This window comes from Urtica dioica, chromosome 4, assembly GCF_054948205.1.
Source record: "Urtica dioica subsp. dioica isolate 48M chromosome 4, U.dioica_male_clone48M_v1_H2, whole genome shotgun sequence".
NCBI classification, from domain to species: domain Eukaryota; kingdom Viridiplantae; phylum Streptophyta; class Magnoliopsida; order Rosales; family Urticaceae; genus Urtica; species Urtica dioica.
In genome coordinates, this window is record NC_142759.1 from 8123152 (window position 1) to 8142832 (window position 19681).

The 19681-nt window shown below is 35.8% G+C and overlaps 3 protein-coding genes across 3 annotated transcripts; 1 reads left to right on the top strand and 2 right to left on the bottom strand.

The window, feature by feature from the left end:
- Nucleotides 1-6720: 6720 nt before the first annotated feature.
- LOC149400018 (cyclin-D3-3-like) lies at nucleotides 6721-8806 on the bottom strand. Its single transcript, XM_089611848.1, has 4 exons — nucleotides 8051-8806; nucleotides 7739-7940; nucleotides 7515-7645; nucleotides 6721-7401 (listed from the first exon to the last, which is right to left on the bottom strand). Exons 1-4 carry the CDS (start codon nucleotides 8507-8509, stop codon nucleotides 7150-7152), a joined length of 1044 nt encoding a protein of 347 aa, XP_089467974.1. The 5' UTR covers nucleotides 8510-8806; the 3' UTR covers nucleotides 6721-7149.
- A 2498-nt stretch (nucleotides 8807-11304) lies between these two features.
- SKIP2 (SKP1/ASK1-interacting protein 2) lies at nucleotides 11305-13182 on the top strand. Its single transcript, XM_089612960.1, has one exon. It carries the CDS (start codon nucleotides 11478-11480, stop codon nucleotides 13086-13088), a length of 1611 nt encoding a protein of 536 aa, XP_089469086.1. The 5' UTR covers nucleotides 11305-11477; the 3' UTR covers nucleotides 13089-13182.
- Nucleotides 13183-14919: 1737 nt separating this feature from the next.
- LOC149400020 (phosphatidylinositol 3,4,5-trisphosphate 3-phosphatase and protein-tyrosine-phosphatase PTEN2A-like) lies at nucleotides 14920-17889 on the bottom strand. Its single transcript, XM_089610379.1, has 12 exons — nucleotides 17557-17889; nucleotides 17374-17475; nucleotides 17233-17289; nucleotides 17066-17131; nucleotides 16759-16935; nucleotides 16596-16682; nucleotides 16442-16506; nucleotides 16283-16359; nucleotides 16033-16079; nucleotides 15647-15777; nucleotides 15456-15525; nucleotides 14920-15373 (listed from the first exon to the last, which is right to left on the bottom strand). The coding sequence occupies exons 1-12, from the start codon at nucleotides 17887-17889 to the stop codon at nucleotides 14981-14983; spliced, it is 1605 nt and encodes a 534-aa protein (XP_089466505.1). The 3' UTR covers nucleotides 14920-14980.
- Nucleotides 17890-19681: the final 1792 nt, after the last annotated feature.

The window sequence follows — 19681 nt, forward strand, 5'->3', positions numbered from 1 at the left end:
GCATAAAATAAAATACACATTTTAAATTTATTGATTAAGAAAATAGTCAAAGTTTCAATTTTTCAACAACATAGCCAAATTTATATTTTTAAATTTTTTTCAGTAAGAATTAAAATTTTTAATTATTATTTTAAGTAATTTATCACTTTAAAAAACATTATTATTAGGATCAAAAATTTTTTTGAAATCAGATTACTGTATATTTTGACTATTTCATTAAATTAAGATAAATTTTGACTATCTTGCAAATTCATAACTTTAAATTGACTATTTAATTATATCACCCTTTTGAAAATTGTGATGTTTAAGTTATTATAGACATGATGGGTTGTTATTCAAAAGGGAAATGATTTTTGTCATGATTGACGACTGACGACTTCCCTACCAAAAGTGATCAGTAGCAAAAACTGTTTAAAATGATTCCACTTGTTATACACTCAGTGGATCGTTAAAAGTCGGACCCGTGACAAATATCATTACTCTTCCGAAGAGCCTAAAACACTAGGCACACTTCACCAATCTTTCTTTCTTTTTCCCAAACCTTGCTTAGAGATATATATGGAATTTGTGAACGATGTGTGATTTGTAAACAATCCAAGTCAAAAGTGTAGCCACGCCTGTACACACACTACTCTTTCCATATGCACCATGGATGGATAATTCGATCACTTTTAATTTAGTACTCTCGCATACAAAACATGATCATGATTTGATATTTGTTGTTGATAAGTTCTAAAAAAACTATTGATGCTTCCAATATTGCTAATGTGTGTTTCAACGAAATATTAGATTACACAGAATTCCAAGATCATCGTTTCCGACCATGACTCGAAGTTTCTTCGCTACTTTTGATAAACTTTGTGGGGTTAGGTACAAAACTTATTTTTACTTCATGAACTTGTCATCCTTATACTAACAGTGAAACATAAATCGTCAATCAAACACTCCCAACTCTTTTGCAAGCACTTGGAACTTTTGCAAGCCCTCTCAAATCTTTGGCAAGTGTGCAAGTATTTTGGTTGTTTTAAAGAAAATATATTTCCTATAGTCGGCAAGCAGATTGAAATATATATATAAAGTAGTGTGTGAATGTGTGTTTAGATAGGACTCTCTTAGCTCTATAATTCATTAAAAAAAATAAAAAAAATTACTCCATTCGACAGAGATTCTGCATCTATCTTAATTTAAAGGTTCTTGCACGAAAATTGTGTATGTATCTAAATTTTTGATGGATGGTCCGCTCAAAAATTAAACTGCGGCGAACAACCTCCGATGAGTTCATATCAAGAAATAACATGCTTCTAGTTCTACCAAACTAAGCTTTATTAAATTATTTATGATAATATATATATATATATATACATATATTTGATTTATTTTTTGCATGATATTTTTTTTTTTTAATTTCCATTGGCATCAGTATCTCGTTCAAGGACCGAGTTGCTAGAGGACGAGGGGGCCCCCTTGAACTTTAACAAAATTACAATTTTTATCCTTTTTTTTTTTTTTATCAATTTTACATTTTTAATCTAAATTTATATTTTTTTTAAATTGCTCACCCTGAACATTTTCAAATTTGCCCCTTGACCGTTAGCTCGCAATTTCAAATTTTAATAAGAATCACTAGATATTTTTGTTGGTATCCTATATCTCCATAAAAATCGGACATTCATTCGATACTCGGTATAAGTATGTGATCTCGGACATTGGATATTTAGTTTGTATGAGTACTTTAATCTTGGGAATAATAATGTGTACTCCGAGAGGAGTACCTATGAAAAGGCAATAGTTTTGTATGTTGAGCACATTGAGAATATAGAACCCTAATGGGAGGACAAAGGTGAGTACTGAACCTTGACTCTATCTCTATCGCTCGGTCTTATCTATTCTCAGAATAAATTTGGAAAAAAATGAGCATTAAAGCCGGTGTTTATCGATCCAAAGAGGAACAACACAAACAAAAGCGTCGGTTGGGATTATTTAATTACATTTTTCATTCATTGGGATATCATAACATACCAAACAATATTGACCTTTGCAATATATCATCAATCGTAGTAGGTCACTGCCAAAAGACAATACCATCGATAACACGGTAGTTTCCCAATCTCAAATCACGTGATTTATCACCCATGCAATTATACGGCCTTCTCGAATGGAAACATCGCACACCAATAATTATTATAAATATGTTATGGAGAGAGATTTTCATGTGTCCCTCCCACCACGTACAAATATTTGGTTTCTTCATCAATATAATTTTGTCTGTACTTTTTCTAAATTTCTTGAGAAATTTTGACCCCTTTCTTTAGAAATGTACTGTTATAATTACATGCATATATCATTATTATGGTAATAAGACAACTAAATGAGTGCACCGGAAATTTCCTAGATATACAGTTTTACCATAAATATAAAGTATAAATAAAGAGGGAAATCCTTTTCTTTTACAAATTGTTTTATAGGTGCGGCCAAAATTGCACGTCGGAAGTGGGACCCTGAAAAACGTTGCTCAAATTCAAAAAATCACAATATATATGATCTTGACTTGTGATTTTTATCACTTGCTGATTTATTCAGACATTATTTGTATTGTCTCTCGTTTTTTTTTACCCTTTCCATAGAGTACAGATTGTCCATACCAAAACTAGGCCTCTGAAAAGTCGGGCAAAATTGAAAAATAATAGAGGCAGAAACAATTACAAAAAAGTAGAGCTGCCTGAAAGTTTCCCTCCTGGTCCTACTTACCCGTGTTTATTGGCAACAATTCAATCAAAATTTCAAATAAAATAAAAAAGGAAAGAAAACAAATAAGTACACAAAAAATTTCCAAACCATCCTCTCACATAAGTTTAATTTTTACCTTAGCTGTTCTCAATTAGACGACTCTTTAACACTTCTGTGCCCTCACATGCATGGTGTACGATTTCTTGATTATTTTCTACTGGAAGTGGAACTACTAATGAATAAATATGCATATATGACGTGTCAATCGTTTTATTGTCGTTACTCCTCGTGAGGTTTCCGTTTCACCAAGAAAAGCGAAAATGAAAGTTTGGAATAGATATCAATATCACACACTCGTCAACTTCTGCTTGTTTAATTGTAATTTTATTGAGTCAATAATAACCTTATATGCCAGTAAATCCTCGCCGAAATTGAAGTGTACTGTTTCATTAAGCTTGGACAGAGTCTATACTCAATATTGACTTTTGCAGACTATCATCAGGCATGAGCAAACTTGGTCCCATCGTCTCGTAACACTTGTCATTTTGTTTTTGTCATTTTTGCTATATATATTTTTTTAAAATTTTTTTTATCATATTTTGCTACTTATTTTATATGACTTGCTACTCTTGGTTTGTTTGTATTTCAGTTGGAACTGAACATCAGAACTCCAAATTATTTGATTTTTTTTTCATAATTTTTTACTTGGAATATTTTTAAGATTACATCATAAACAATTTATATCAATCATATATACATTTTAATGAAATTGCTTAAAATTAATTTTGTTAAATTAATATATGCTACTTTACTTTCAATTCAATTGTTGGGTTAAATTAATTAATTATTTAAGATAATTAAGATTATTATTGTTAAATTAACTTATATCATTTTTCATTATAAAATAATCTGATCGTAAGTTCAAATTTCTGAATAATGGCAAAATCTAATTCGTTAAAACAAACTAAAAAGATTAAAGAAAGGATGTTAGACTTAGATTATTGCCGGTACTGGGTTGACATTTTGTTTGATTTTGATATCGGGTAAGTCTATTGTGTGCGATTTTGACGATGGGTAAGTTTCTTTGGGTTTTATTTTTATAGAAAAAATGGTACGAACTAACCAATTCAAACTATGACTTTTGCAAAATAGTCATAGTTTAATTAGGTATAGCAAAATAGCCAATTGAGAGTACTATGACTTTTAATCCTGTCTCGATTAATTTTAATCAAGTCTTCATAAAACTTATATTTTATCTTTATAGTTCGTTGGAATTAAATTTAATCCAGCCTAAATTATTCTTACTTGGGCTAGTTTGCTTATAGTTGGCAAACTATGGCTATTTTGCAAAAGCTTAAGTTCTATTTGACTTTATAGCCGTTTGACCCATTCCCTTTTTATATTGGCTTAATTTTTTTTGAAAGTTCACTTGAGAGTGAACTAATTTGCTTGAGATATTGGGTTGGTTTGATTGACAGAAAATTCTACAAATTCAAATATCTCGTTGAAGATGATAATATATTGAATACTTAATTTTTCTACTATTAATTTTAGATGATTTTTCCGTTATCTTAAATGAAACCGTAAACCACTAAGAGAAAGTTCAATGAAACTATAAGCATTAAAAAAAAATCGCATAAAGCTAAAAACGAAAAAAAAAAAAGTAAAAATTGAATATTTTTGAAAAGTCAGGTATTATCACAATTGTTTTTTAAAATGAAATAACTCGGATAATTTTCAATTTGTTTGAGATATTAAGATTTTGTTTTGAATTTGAGATTGGGTTGAATTAAATTTTTAGATTGACATTAAACTTCAGACTCCGATTGTGTAAAAAATGGAGGTTGGTTTAAATATAACTTGAGTTTTTCGTTTAAGAAATCGAGAATGAGATTATGTTAGAATCTGGTTAGTCAGGTTTTAGCTGTAAAAGTTAAATTGTCGATTAACTTTACTTACTAATTTGATAATAAAAAAAATAAAATAATAATAACATAAAATAACTTTTCACCCCTGGTTGGAGTGTTATCAATTCAATCATGTCAGTTATTATGCCAGCCAATCATGCTGAGTTATCAAACGAAAACTACAGAAGAAAAAAAAATTGATGATGAACATGGTTGAGAACTTGAGATTAAAGAGGCATATAATTTGGTTTAAAAGAGAAAAAAATAGAAACTGAACACACAAGATATTTTATATACTTTTATGGTAACAGTAATTCAAGTACTCTGGGCGCCTCTGTAGAAAATGTTCAAAGTCCAATTAAATAAGCTCTTTATTTTTTTACCAAACAGAGAAAAAAATATCAGACTATTGATTTGAGACTTTTGAGTGTGCGAAACTGCGAATGACAACCAAAAGGATCCCGGAATTCTGATTGGTGTTTTACTCTTTTTTTTTTCTTCCTTTTTTTTTCTTTCTTTCTTTCTTTTCATATAATTTTTCTTCCAATCGATTGTAGCTTTGGATTGTAATGATCGAAACTCCTCTGTTTGAAAAAGCAAACATCTATTCACGCGTGGTCACACATAAACAATCGATTGTTGAAAACGAATCATTACAAGAAAGAGCTCCATGCGAAACTACATAACAAACTCGAGTTATAATTTTCTAAAGCTAGGCAGAGAGAGGACCACGGTGAGATTCGAGCACTAGATAAGTCTTATCTTACCCTCCCAGTTTTTGTAGTAATAATAATAAATTATTATACGTGTAAAAAAATCGTGTTTCAATAAAACATTTTATAATCTTCAATTTGGTTTAAGATTTTTTTTTCCACAATTTCTTTTGTTCTAGTTGATGAGTATTTCAGCATCCAGGTTCATGTTTTACATCTCTAAATTTTAGCTTTCTTCGCTCCAAATTGATATGATTTAATTTCTTTCACTAACAACTTCTTGTAAGCGTGACTTTGTATTTATTATTATGTAATAGAAAGTAAGATTCATGATATGTCTGATGGTTGTTAACAAAATAGAAAGCATAGTTAAAAGAAATTACAAAGATTTATTAGTAATTTTTTTTTTTTTTTAGTTTTTAAAAATGATCTTAGCTTTTCATATTGTTATTTAGTTCTAACTTCTATGCATGAATAGGTGATAAAAGCTATTGTTGGGTCTAAATAAATAAATAGCAGCATTTTGATGGCGAAATTGTAGATAATTACATGAGAATATGTTCCCGTTACATGAGTAGCGTGTTATGATTTTTGAAATTTAGACTTTACGGTTTTCCAAAATAAACTCAATATATAGGACGATACATAGATGGCCTAATATATGCATTTAAAAAAAAAAAATAAGCAATGAAGAAAAAAGCAGAGATTTATAAGTTTAGGAACCTTCTATCAAAGATTTTTCACCCGGCAATTAATAGTAACACCACCTAACATTCACGTGATCCAGTTAAGAAATTCGACAAAAAAAAAAAAAAAAAAAACTAAAAAGGGAATTGTAAAATCTGAACTTGCAGTCATGCGAGAATTGATGGCTCAAGTTTGCTTTAGACAGCAGATCAATGCTCTCCATAAAAAAATATATTATATAATATATACATAAATGAAGAAGAAGATTGATGAATGCAATAGCAATATGCATTGCAGTGTACGAACGTGCAAAACCAGTCACTTTAAAGATGTTGACTTATAGGAAACTAGTCATTACATGCAAATCGTAATTATATCGCTTAAACTTTACCAACTAATGGATCTAAGTTAATGAATCTGGTTCCAATTGAACTGAAAAATAATAACAAGAAATGAATGACTTGAGTACCTTCTCATTTGTCTACTTAAATGAGTAATAATACACAGGACGCTGGTGAATTAATAATTCATGAATCAGGGATTCAATTTTTAGACAAAAACAAAATTTCCTATGACCTCGATTTATTTTTAAACTGGGACTCCTTTTGCAACAATGCAACACTTTGTCAATACAGCTCTCTGTCATTTATACAAGCAAGCGCACATTATTATTCTTTAGAAACTCCTTCAACCAAGTGAGGAACCGATTATATTACAAGGGTGATTGATCAACATTAAGACTTCACGAGGACTATTGTTAGGTTAAAAGAATTATGATATATATTTCATCACAGAAACTCCATAAAAAGAATGCCGAGACAACAAGCAGCAAATTTGGAAACCCCGGGAGTTCATGAAGAAACCCGAGATCTCTTCCTTTTTTTTTTTTTAGTCTAGAATCCCAATCCTTCAACCCTACCCCCATTTGAATAATCCATTAAATGACCAGAGTTTTCCCATCTTGTTGTTCTGCTTCATGCTTCCAATGGGATTTGTAACAAAAGAAATTTGAACAAAAAATATGGAGCAGAGACACAATGTTTTTGCATTTGCACATCACGGGAGAGATAGCAGAGCATAATCTTTGAAAAACGAAGAGTAAAAGGGACAAAAGACTAACGAGGGCTCGTAAGCACGTCCACGGAGAAAGAGTTCATCGGCAGAGCCAATCGCATCTGCTGATCCTGAGCTCTGCTCCGTTTGAAACGAGGCTCCACAGACGAGGCCCAAGAATCGTTGGAGCTATCGGAGCTGAACAAAGCGTCGACCACTCCGCTCGGGCTTCCCGGCACTGACACGTGCTTCCGCTTTTGGGACACTTTTCCATGGCTTCCCAACATCAGCGCATAACACTCCTTCACTGTGTCCTGTTAGCACCATCAACAAGAATTCAACTTTATTGCCAACTAATCACAACAACAACAACAAAGACAAGAATAATAATAATAATAATTAAGATCTCGAATAATTAAATCCCGACCTTATCGATCTTAAGTACACTCAAAAGCTGGTTTTGGTAATCCACCAGATTAAACGGCTCGATCTCGTTGATCACGAGGAGCATTGTCGCGGTAGCTAAGACCGAAGGGAGATATCGCGCAAATCTAATATCTGAAAATAAATAAATAAATAAATAAATGATATGACTAGAAGGAAGGAAACTATAGAGAACCCTAGTGGCTCATCACTTCAGAGTTTGCTTACCAGGGATGAGAGAGAGGAGAAGCTTCTCACAGCTCCACAGAAACTCCCAGTGCAAATGGGTCTTCAGACCGAGCCTCCTTACGATGTGGTTGAAGAAAGAAATCGGGGTCACTGGATGCATTTTCCACTTGAGAGTCGAGAGCACCAAGAGCTCCATTCTCTGGATGGTCTTCGCCTCGAAAACGAATCTAGATTCTTCAACCTAAAAAGTCCATCCATTCACATTAATAGGTTAGGAAAAAAAAGAGAAAAAAAAAAAGAGATCATCGCCGCCATTGGGGAATTTCAACAAGCACTTGGCGTGCAACTTACTTGAAGGTCCAAGAGAAGCGGCACTTGGGTCTCCTCGACCTTGGCGGCGAGGGAGAGGCAAGCCACGGCGGCGAGTTGACTCATCCACGGCTTGTCTCTCTGGAACTGGAGGCTCGAAACGAACCTGTCGAAGTAGTTCACGGCCAGAACGGCGGTGAGAGAAGAGAATCCGTAATGCGTCTGAACGGTCAGAATCCAATCCACGCCCTCTCGCCGAGCCTTCGCCGCGGACGCGTCCGAGCTCAGATCGCTAATCTGTGCCTCTTCTTTCCCGATTAGGGATGTGAGCTCGTCGTCTTCCCAGAAAAGGTCGTTCTCGAGGAGGACCGGAGGGAGAATCGACTCCATTACGTCGGAATCGTCGGCCAGAGCCTCGTCGAAGTCATCTTCCTCGCAGAACAGAGCGTCGAGGGCCATCGGAGGGTTTTGAAGCTGCTGAGATTCGTCACTTAAAGCCATGGCAAACGCGTTGTGGAAAAGAGAGAGCCTTTTTACTGTTGCTATGCTGTGAGCATAAGGAGGAGATCGGAGAGGCTCAATCTGAGGGCTATATCCATATCTGAACCAGCTTCTCTCTCTAGAGGGCGAAGAGAGAGAGAACGAGCCAAAACGCTAGAGAGGAAGCGAAGGGTTTTATCTGAGAGAGAGAAAGAGAGGAGGCTAAGGCATTTCACGCCTTGTCCTCCTTTCCAATCGCCTTATTTTATTTCTTATAAAATCAAGTGTTATTTTTTCTTCATTTTCTTTCCTTTTGTGAATTTGTGCGAAATAAATACTTTCATAATAATTGTTTTATATTTCTTTTACAACTCAGGGAGTGTTTGGCGCGCATGAAAGTAGAGGAACGTAACGGCACACTGACCCAGCGTTATCCTCTATTATTTTCGAGGTCTTGAGATATGAGATAACTTTTTTATTTTTTTATTAAAAATGAGAGATGAGATCATCCTAAAGCTAATTTTTCTTAAACTCTAACGAAATAGTCTAATTATAAAGAAAGAAAAAAATAGCCTTCGAAGATTGTTAATTAAACGAATCATATTAATAGATCTAAACCCATCAAATAAGAAAACCAAAAGCGGCACACACCAAGCCCAATCCCACTATAGGGTAGGTCGGAAAATTGAGAATTAAGGGATTGGATGGGAATATTAACAATTTAGAAAACTTTTACCAAAATTAATTAAAAGCATACTCAAAATAAAACTATTAATAAAATTTAGATAAATAAAAATTTGTATACAATTTCACCCTTATATTTAATTTTGTTCTCATTGCTCTCTCTCTCTCTCGTTGCGCCTCATCTCGTCGATCTCTCATTCTCTCCCGCCAATGCTAAAATTAGTGTTTTAAATCTCAAAAATTGAATCTTCAAACAAGTCTATATTTGTTGACACATGAGCTTGTTTGAATATTCAACAAGGAGCCATGCCGCACACTCAACATTGAGAAGCCATTTCCGCACTGATATCGCCGAGGAGCCACGTCGCAATTTTTCTGTTGCCGAGGAGAAGAGGCGCACCACCGTCGTCGAGGAGCCACCCCACACCACCGTCGCCGAAAAGCCACGCCGTATCACCACACCTCCATCACCATGCTCCGCTATTTCCTCTCTTCCCCCAACCACGTTCCTCCGTATCTCCTCCTTCGAGGCCGAAAAGCGCTCAGTCGTTGACCGAAGTCCCCGCCGAATTTGACCTCATGGGAGAGAGAGAAAGAGATCTAGATCTAGATATGTAAAAAAGAAACCATACTTGCAAGGGAGGGGGAGAGAACCGCGTGGAGAGGGAAAAAGCACACTTTTTCATTAAAAAAATTATGACTATTGTCAAATTATCATTAAGAAAGAATAATATTGTCAAATTTGTTTTACAACATGTCTACAAATCGTGTGCATTTTGTGACAATGTTGTCAAGAAAAATCTTCAAATCATTTTCAAAAAAGTTTGAAGATTTTATGACAATATGTAGTGTGTATGTTATTACAAAAATTGTTTTTTTTACAATGTAGTTAAAAAAAATATGTATTTTTTTACAACACGGTAACAAAATCTTCAAACTATTTGACAACATTGTCATAAAATCTTCAAACCTTTTGACAACGTCGATAGACAATTCATAATTAAAATTATTATGTTTTGGAACTTATCAAATTTATTTGTGTCTGGTGTATACGGTTGGACAAGTATGTTAGTGAAAAAGCTATATGACAACACTGCTTCGCCTTCTACGACAACATCGATAAATTTGAAATTGATACAAATATGATTGAAAGCTATACAATTTTGTTCACGCAATTTTGTTTTTTTTTTAAACAATTTATTGTCATGTTAGTCGTAACATGTTCTTCTATGATCGTTGGCCACTTGATCTTGCTGACGAGACACTTTGAAAGGTCCAATGAATCTTCTAATGTGCTGTTGTTTGAGATCGGAGGTAAACTTATGGACTTTACAAAGCAACATTTTGCTTATATAACAAGGTTGCGGTTGGACAAGTTGTACAAGGAATGCGTGTACAACAAAGTTGTACAACAAGGTTGCGATATGGATAAATGAGCAACATCGTATGGTTGACGTGATCAAGGATTGGATAAACGAGAATAGAGCCAAGTTTATCTACCTCCATATTATGTGTAACGTCATCCTCTCATGGAAGAAGATTGTTAACGTCATCAACATCGATTACATGAAGATGGTGGACGACCCCAAAACCTTCAACAACCATGCATGAGATAATGTGGCGTGTAAGTTCTTCATGGAACGGGTGCAGACTTGGAAGACGAATGCAAAGATCAAATCAACTTTGAAATCGAAGTTCTCCCTCTCGGGTTTTATTATCACACTATACTTGGGGGTATGAGTGTATTTTGACATTCCCGACTATGAACCTCAAGATTTTATGCGATGGTGTCTTTAAGCGTTCGCTAACTCTATCAATGAGTAAGATGATCTAAGTTTTGGGTTGTAATTCCGAAACGTTATATTGATTTATTCTTACTAGTCAATGAAGCTATTTATTAAAAAAAATAAAATAAAAAGTCAAATGAAATACTAGCCAAGTCTAACAACTTTGATTTCAAATTCAATTGTCTATTTAAATTTGTCAAAAAGTCGCAGTCAAACTAAATGAAATGCCGAATACTTTCTATTCCAAAAGTCGTCAAATCTAACGGCCACGTGGGCACAATTATAGAAACAACAAATGAGAAAAAGCGTGTCCCCAGACGGCAAAATGGTGGCGGTTTTGACGGGGCAAACCGGTCCTCGATTCCCTTAATATATTCCTCACCCCACCACTCCGCTTTTTTTCCTGGAAAAAAAAACCCCCAAATCTGAACTCACAGAAGAAAGAAGAAGAAGCAAAAAAAAAAAAAAACCCAAATCACTCTCATCTCTCTCTCTCTCTCGCTGAAGACCTAAAATCGATGGGACAATCCTCATCGGCGCTCGGAAATCCTTCTGAGCCTGACAACCAAGACGTCTCTCAGAGCCGGCGGTTCAGTTTCCGATCGTCCTTGGCGGTGGTGATCTCATCTTCGGAAATGTTCGATGATTTCGAACGATCGGCTCGCGATTTCACAGCCGATCTTCCTGACGAGTGTTTGGCTCTGGTGTTTCAACTCCTCAGCGCCGGAGATCGGAAGCGGTGCTCTCTGGTGTGCAAAAGGTGGCTCCGAGTCGACGGTCGGAACCGATTCCGATTGTCTCTCAACGGTCAGTCTGACATCCTTCCAGTCCTACCTTCTTTGTTTACGCGATTCGACTCCGTTACAAAGTTAGCTCTGAGGTGTGATCGTAAATCGGTTAGCTTAAACGACGATGCTCTGATTTTGATCTCTATCCGGTGCTCGAACTTGGTTCGAGTCAAGCTTCGTGGCTGCAGAGAGATCACTGACGTCGGAATGGAGATCTTCGCTCAGAATTGCAAGCTTCTCAAGAAGCTGTCTTGTTGCTCTTGCATGTTTAGCGCCAAAGCAATGAACTCTATCCTGACCCACTGCAAGGCTCTGGAAGAGTTATCGGTGAAGCGGCTGCGAGGAATCCAAGACGGCTCGGAAATGATTGGAACGGGCATCACAGCTCCGTCACTCAAGTCCGTCTCCTTGAAGGAGTTGAACAACGGACAATGCTTCGAACCACTGATTGTCGGGTCGAAAAAGCTAGTGACTTTGAAGGTGAATCGGTGTTTGGGAAACTGGGACAATTTTCTGGAGAAGATTGGCAGCGGAAACATTGGCCTGACAGAAATCCACCTCGAGAGGCTTCACGTCGGCGATTTAGGGCTCTCCGGGGTTTCTAAATGCACAAACTTGGAGGTTCTAAGGATTGTAAAGACCACAGAGTGTACGGATTTCGGGCTTATTAGCGTCGCCGAGAACTGCAGGCAGTTGAGGAAGCTTCACATCGATGCATGGAAGAGCGATAAAATCGGCGACGAGAGTTTGATTGCTGTAGCCAAACAGAGCTTAAACCTGCAAGAGCTTGTCCTGATAGGCGTCAATCCCACTTCGCTCGGATTGGCAGCGGTGGCTTCCAACTGCCAGAAATTGGAAAGGTTGGCACTTTGCGGCAGCGGCTCCGTCGGTGACGCAGAAATCGCCTGCATCGCCGACAAGTGCGTGGCGCTCAAGAAGCTGTGTATCAAGGGATGCCCGATCTCAGACGCCGGGATCAAATCCCTAGGTTGGGGCTGCCCCAATTTGACCAAGATCAAGGTGAAGAAGTGCAGAGCAGTGAGCTGCGGGATCGTGGATTGGCTGCGACAGCGAAGAGTGTCACTGATCGTGAATTGGGACGATGTCGAAGTTCAGCAGCTGGACACTGGCTCAAGCCAAGCTGTTGGAGCCCAGCAAACCGAAATCGAAATCCCCCAGATTGTTGTCCGAGGAGCTGACCCGGCAGAAGCTTCAAGCAGCAGTAATGCTTCAATGGCTATGTGGAGGACAAAGTTTGTTTTCCTTGCTTATAAAAATCTAGTCTCGTGCGCATTTAGAAGGTGTCCCAATTCGGAGAATAGCATCACCGGGAATGTATAAGTAAATACTGTGCAGGGGCTGCGAAATTGATCTATGTATGTTTACGATTCTTCTTTGTTTTCTCTACAGTACAATTGAATTTTTTTGTGTGTAATTTCTTTCCCGTTCATGGGCTTCCTCTTTAGGCTTTTAGTTGCAAAGTAATGGATGCACGAAAAGCTGAGATTGGAAAAACTTGAAGACCTAGTTCTCTTATTGCTGAAAATTATTATTCATACTGCTTCAGTGGATAACCTAATAAATTTCTCTAATTAGACTGCATTATTGGAATAAATCTAAGCACTCGTCTGCTTATCGTGGAAGTCGTGACAAAAATGACTACAGCTTTCATATGTGTCAGCAATAATAAAACAAATAAAATTAAAATGGAAAAAAAAAAGGAAAATGTTGCAAATGATCCAATTCTGTTAACTTATCTATGTTCCCTCGTCCTATGGTCTGTAATATCTTATTGTAAGACTTGTATCCATGCCAGCTAACAATCACTGTCTGGCTATGACTTGTGGAGTTTTGGCACGCCACGATGAAGCTTGTTCTTGCTAGGATAGAACAGAATGCTGTTATGAATTAGCATTTATGAATTTCAATATTAGTCAAGGATGACTTGGCTAAATCTATCTTGTAAAACTCTGGGCATCTGTAACAGAGTTGTCTATTTCAGAACTGTCTGCCCTGTGCTGTATTTGAATCTCCAAAAGAAGCAAAACGAGCATATAAACAGCCTGGAAGGGATGGGAGTAAAGATGCGAGCTAAATCTCATTGATTTACAAACATTGAACTATTAATAGAAATGGAAGCACGAATCATGTCTCTATCATTTGTAACTTAGGTCCCTGCTGGAAAATCGTATGGTTCCACTTCATTCAGTGCGATTCTGTTTTTAATTTTGTAGTGGTAACTCATTTGATGTTATCCTGTGATAGGATTCATTTGACCGGCCACAAAAACTCATCACATTCTAACCAAGGCTTGAAATCTCGCGTCTCGCGGTCGTACCGCACTTCTGATTTTGAGGGTATCTCGTCTCGTATCAGGATATTCCCCGATATATAATGAACATTCGGGGTATCTCTTACCGTGTGGTATACCGCAAAAAAGAGGGTATCTCGTGAGGTATTTGAACAACAAATCATTTTTTTTAAAATACCTTTTAATTTTCATGATACATAGAGATTCAAAGATAAATTTAAATATAGAATTTTCAGACATAAAGTTTCAAACACATAAATGATAAAAATACAATTCATAATAAAAGTCACTACTAAAAAGATGACAAAAGATGGCGGATTTTAAGTGCTATTATAAATAATAGATGTCACTTAAAATGTGTCACCTATTCTTTAAAAAATGTAACTCATCATAGTCTACAAATTTAGTGAATTTTTAGTAGGGTTGGTATAAATTTTCCACTAAAAATACATATAAATTAAAAATATATAATTATTTAGTTTGTCACATTTATTTACCTAATAGCACATGGACAAATAAATACATCATTAATAAATCTAATATAAACATTAATAAATACATCATTGTCTTTAATTACAATTGATATTAATTTTTTTACTGGTATTTTATTATATTATATTATGTTCGTAATGTATAGATTGGACCATTAGTTAGCTTAATGGCTGTGTGCTTATTGTTTTTAATGATATTTTATTATATTATATATTTATGTGAACCGTAAAAATATCCCACATGGTTTGTGTAGTTGTGTTATATCAACTATCAGGTATTATAAATAAAGAAGTAAATTGCAAACCAATCAAAGACAAAGCAATTAATGATTGTTGGGCTTGCCAAAATTGTAAGCCCAATAAACTAGTATGAAGTTCACAAAAACCATGAATTAGACAGTTCAATTTCAGAGTCCAAACTACAAATAAATTCAGTCACTTTCAAAATCCTCATCATCTCCAAAAGTGAAAACTGAAGCATCAGCAGCCATGGCTTTTATATCTACATCTGGCTTTGGAAGCACCTCAGTTTCGGGGGCGGGTTTTGTGGTTTCTTGCAAGACGTTACGATCCTCTTTCGTGCTCTTTGGCTCACCTTTTTCCTCTGCGTCGTCATCGTTGTCTGAGAACACATCATCATTGTCTTCACTGTAAGAAGATTGTTTTTGGTTTGTTTTGACCCCGACGCTCGAGCCATGACCGGGGCTAGGGGCGTCATGCACTTCCTTTGTGCCAGAATCAGGATTCGAACTAGAACTCGGTAAATTCCCGTTATAGTCGATCATCACAATTTCAACCTGAAACCCTGGAGACGGAAGCTTCCTCTGCGAATCACAACCAACTCGTCTCTTAAGATGCAAGAAAAAGAAGATGATTGTATTACTTGAGTATTTACGTGAATTTTACCCTGTCAAAATCGTCGAGCATGGAGGCATCTAGGATTTGCCTGTTTTCTGTCAGTGTTGTGTTAAACCAGCTGAAACGAAATTAAAGATTGATTGGTTGAGTTGCATTACAATGTTTGTAAATCAGATACAAATCATGTATATTGCCTTATATGATTTCAATATTGAAGAGAAAAAGAGTATGAGCAAAACCAGTAAAAGTCTCCTTGTCGGTCATGAAAATGGATTTTGAAGTCTCCATTAAGCTCTGTCACACCAGGTTCCCCCGGTAGAGCGAAAACCACAACCCTTTTTCTTGCGGCTTTTATCCAGAAGTCTTCTGGCTGTCAATGAAATGGTGAGATTAATATCTAAATTCAAACAAGGAATTCTAAAATAAGGGTATAGGGATTAAACCAAAAACAAAAAGTGCATGTATAGTAATGAGAGCAATCAGTTCTGGACAATAGGGTTTTGTCGGATATCTTATGTGAAAACTGTAATCGTTAGTGTTAGTGTACTCTCTTGCTTCTAAGTTCGTAGTTTTCATGACTTATAAATTTCAAGAGGAAAAAAAAAATATCTCATTTGATGCTTACTATTAGATCCTTAGTCTTCGGATGCTTTTTCGAGGAGAATAGAATTCCTGTGGATCAAAATCACAGAGAGCTATTTAAACTTCATGAAACAATAGATAAGGCATGGACATAAAACAATTTATTTTTATTTTTATAGGATTGAGAAAGGACTGCCTAAAGCAAGAGAAAAGTGTTCGACTTTTACATCAAAGTATTTCATAGAAAGTACAAGACAAAGTACAAGACTCAGTGATGCGAATATAAAAAATACCATTGTGATCAGAGATCGTTATAGACGGTCGAACCCAGTAAGGGCAGTTGTGAAGCCGAAAGCCCCTAAGCATGCACCTGTGTGAACACATCACTTTCAGGACTTTCTTGACTCTCAAGTAACGCGACAGATTACGAAACATGTACTGCATTTGTTTACCTACGACCAGGCGGATATTCTCCTTTGAACTCTGTCAAGATACGTTCAAAGTACTTGACATACCTCTGCACAACACAGGAAAGTTCCCGATCACTTTGATTTGAAAACATCTTCTTGAAAAGAGAAAACATTCTTCAATTTTAGAAAAACTGACAATCTGACTTGGGAGGATAAGAGCCTTCCCATCGACACATCTTTTCTGGTTGAAGTAATCGATGACCTCATCGGCTGTCGGGAAGAACTGCAGAGTTGAGAAACAAATCAATTTCGTATTGGGAACTCCAAACATATTTGATGGGGTTGCATAGAAAACTCACCTTTAGGTATAAGAGGAGGCTACAAATCATTAACCCAGTCCTTCCCATACCAGCTTTGCAATGAACCACCACAACATTTTGAATATCTTCTTTTAACCAAGCGAATGCACTTTGACAGAACGATAATAACAAATGAATTGGGGGACAATTGTGATCATCAAAGGGGAAACTTGCTACCTGAAAGAGTACAGGTTAAGTGTACCAATTTTTATCTTTTATTGCCCAGAAGAAAAATCTGACATTTGTACTAACATTCTTATCTAAAGGCAACTTTATAAATAAATAAATAAAAAGTCAAATAACACACCTTCCCTTCGAATAGCGATGCATCGTATAACCTCTCCGAACAAAGGTTATACACTTTGTACTTCCCCTGTTATATATAACAGTTACCTTAGAGATATGGAATTCAACATATGATTTTGTATCTTCTTTTTTTTTAAAAGACTATAAATGAACAGAAACCGATCTAACCTTATGGTGGGTTTCGAAAAATTTGATGACCTCCTCCATGTGATTTCTATAAAACCCCTGGCATTGCACCGAGTTTTTTCTCATCATCACCTATGATACTCTTCAATGGGAACAAAACAAACAACACTACACTTTCTTTACCTCGAGATATCCAAAGAAGCCAGAGGTTAAACTGCCAGCTGGGAAGCCCATTGCAATGATGTTGTCGGTTATATACGTCATATCCAAATCAAAGTCCCCATCCTGTAAATGAAATCACGTACATTCTTTAGACGAGATTACAGACAGTCGCACCAAAGCATCCAAATACAAGCAGAGTATGACCTGATATCTTCTTTTGTTCTGAGAGACCATGTGGCGCGCTTTGACCTGCACAGCCTTCACTGCGTTTCGAGACGAATCAACCAACCCTTTGGTGAACAGTTCAAGGGAAGCGAATTGCTGAGTCGCAGCGCTGACGTGGCCTTCGTCGTCCTTGTCTTGTTTCTGTGAACCAAACCCTCTGGTGAAGCGGGAAAATGCCGAAATCCCGGCATTCACGGGTTGGCTTTCTTGTAGTCTCGAAGCCCACGAAGATGTAGACTCGCTTGGACCACTCTTTTCTTGTGCGGGCTCACTAGTATGAGGCTCGGACAATGAGTCGGGTTTAGACTCCATTCTGCCAATTCAACATGCCATAAGACTAACTATAAGACAATGTTAATAAAATAGGAAAGAAAACATGAAGAAAAAAAAATACTTTGCTCTCTTTAAAACTATGTGAATTTCTATTGGACAACATTTCTCTTTGAAGCTCCAAAATTAATATTTCAGATACCCAGAATAAGATAAATATGAAATCTTGGACATTTCGCCTTAACAGATTTGTATGCACCAGAGTTAAAAGCTAGCATCTAAAGGCTATATTCTCCAAAACTGAAAGCAAACTTATTTGATGATCCGATCTTGGGGATTTTGCTAAAGTGTTAAAGAGTAGTTGGTCAACAACATGGCTCGTTAGGATGACTTACACTGATCATTTAGAGAATTTTTTTTTCAGAATAATTTAAAATGAAAGCATATAGAGATTGGTTTTATAGATCCCCATGCGATAGAGATCTGGAATCAATGATATGAAAAGCATTGCAAATCTACGGCATTGACAGGGACGGATGAAATGCATATCCATGAAAATAACTAACTGGGAATACTTACGAGCTCAGAGAGAGAGAGGGAGAGATTGCAGTGGGTGAAATCACCGCTTCGATTGGGTTCTGTCTTGGATCGAAATAGGAATAGCATACTAATTTCTGTCTACTATTTGGTTACTTACGTAAGAAAAGAACAGAATGTAATTGTCATTTTCAGACGCAAATGGTTCGGCCTATGACAATAGTTTAGTTCCGTGCCAAAAAAAAAAAAAAAACAACAACAACGTAGTTTAGGCGAGTTAATTTGGTACATTCCCAAATCAGTCTCTAAATCGTACCGGCTCGGATAAAATAAGTAACCAAACCGGGATAATCGTTTGTGAGCAAATTCAAGTGGAATTCACGTATTCCGATAAATAAATAATAATAATTAAAAATTCACGTATGTATTAACGTTTATGTATTATGAAAATGGTAATTAGACCATGTTTATTTGCTTTAGTGTATATATATATGTACTGTAGTTAACTATAGAAAAATGTTAAATCTTTAAAATCCTACAAACACTTTATTGAAGAAGATGGTGGTTCTCTGAATGTTTTACATTTTAAAGTATTCCATAAATCATTTTTATTTTAAAGATCATTTTCGTGATAGTTATAATGAAGTGATAAACAACTAATAAAAAATTAATAAAAATGTAAACAATAAAAAAAATGTCTATATAAAGTATAAACTATAAAAATGAAACATATTCGAAGTAAAATGAGACACTCTCAAAATGAGAATGAAAAACTAGATATGTAGCTCGGGTAATTTCTACTCTAAAACTATTACAATCAAAATTTCCATCGACAGATAATTTTTCCGGCCATCAACCACTCACTAAAATCTTTATGCCACTTTCATCAACAATTTTTGTATAATTGAAAAGATGACCTCTATTTCGAATCTTGATTTCAACCAAACAAACCACATTTTTCTACCTTATAGCCAAATAGAACTTAAACTTTTGCAAAATAACCATAGTTTGCCAACTATAAGCAAATTAGCCAAAATAAGATTAATTTAGGCTAGATTAAATTTAATACCAACGAAATGTAAGCTTTATAAAGGCTGGATTAAAATTAATCGAGGCAGGATTAAAAGTCATAGTACTCTCAATTGGCTATTTTGCTATACCTAATGAAACTAAGGCTATTTTGCAAAAGTCATAATTTGAATTGGCTACTTCATATCATTTTTCCTTAAATTAAATAAATAGACAATCCTCGTTTTTTTTGGCACAAAAGAAATATGGATAATCGCGAAAATTCAGG

Bases quoted from the DNA above. Each gene is read 5' to 3' on its own strand.
- SKIP2 (XM_089612960.1), top strand. From the start codon at position 11,478: ATGGGACAATCCTCATCGGCGCTCGGAAATCCTTCTGAGCCTGACAAC.
- LOC149400020 (XM_089610379.1), bottom strand. From the start codon at position 17,889: ATGGAGTCTAAACCCGACTCATTGTCCGAGCCTCATACTAGTGAGCCC. The intron at 16,936-17,065 runs GTGTGTTATTTG...GTACTCTTTCAG, and splicing joins CATCGCTATTCGAAGGGAAG to GTAGCAAGTTTCCCCTTTGA. The intron at 16,507-16,595 runs GTCAGTTTTTCT...TGTGTTGTGCAG, and splicing joins TTATCCTCCCAAGTCAGATT to AGGTATGTCAAGTACTTTGA.
- LOC149400018 (XM_089611848.1), bottom strand. From the start codon at position 8,509: ATGGCTTTAAGTGACGAATCTCAGCAGCTTCAAAACCCTCCGATGGCC. The intron at 7,646-7,738 runs GTAAGCAAACTC...ATTTATTTTCAG, and splicing joins TCTCCTCTCTCTCATCCCTG to ATATTAGATTTGCGCGATAT. The intron at 7,402-7,514 runs GTCGGGATTTAA...TGGTGCTAACAG, and splicing joins GTGTACTTAAGATCGATAAG to GACACAGTGAAGGAGTGTTA.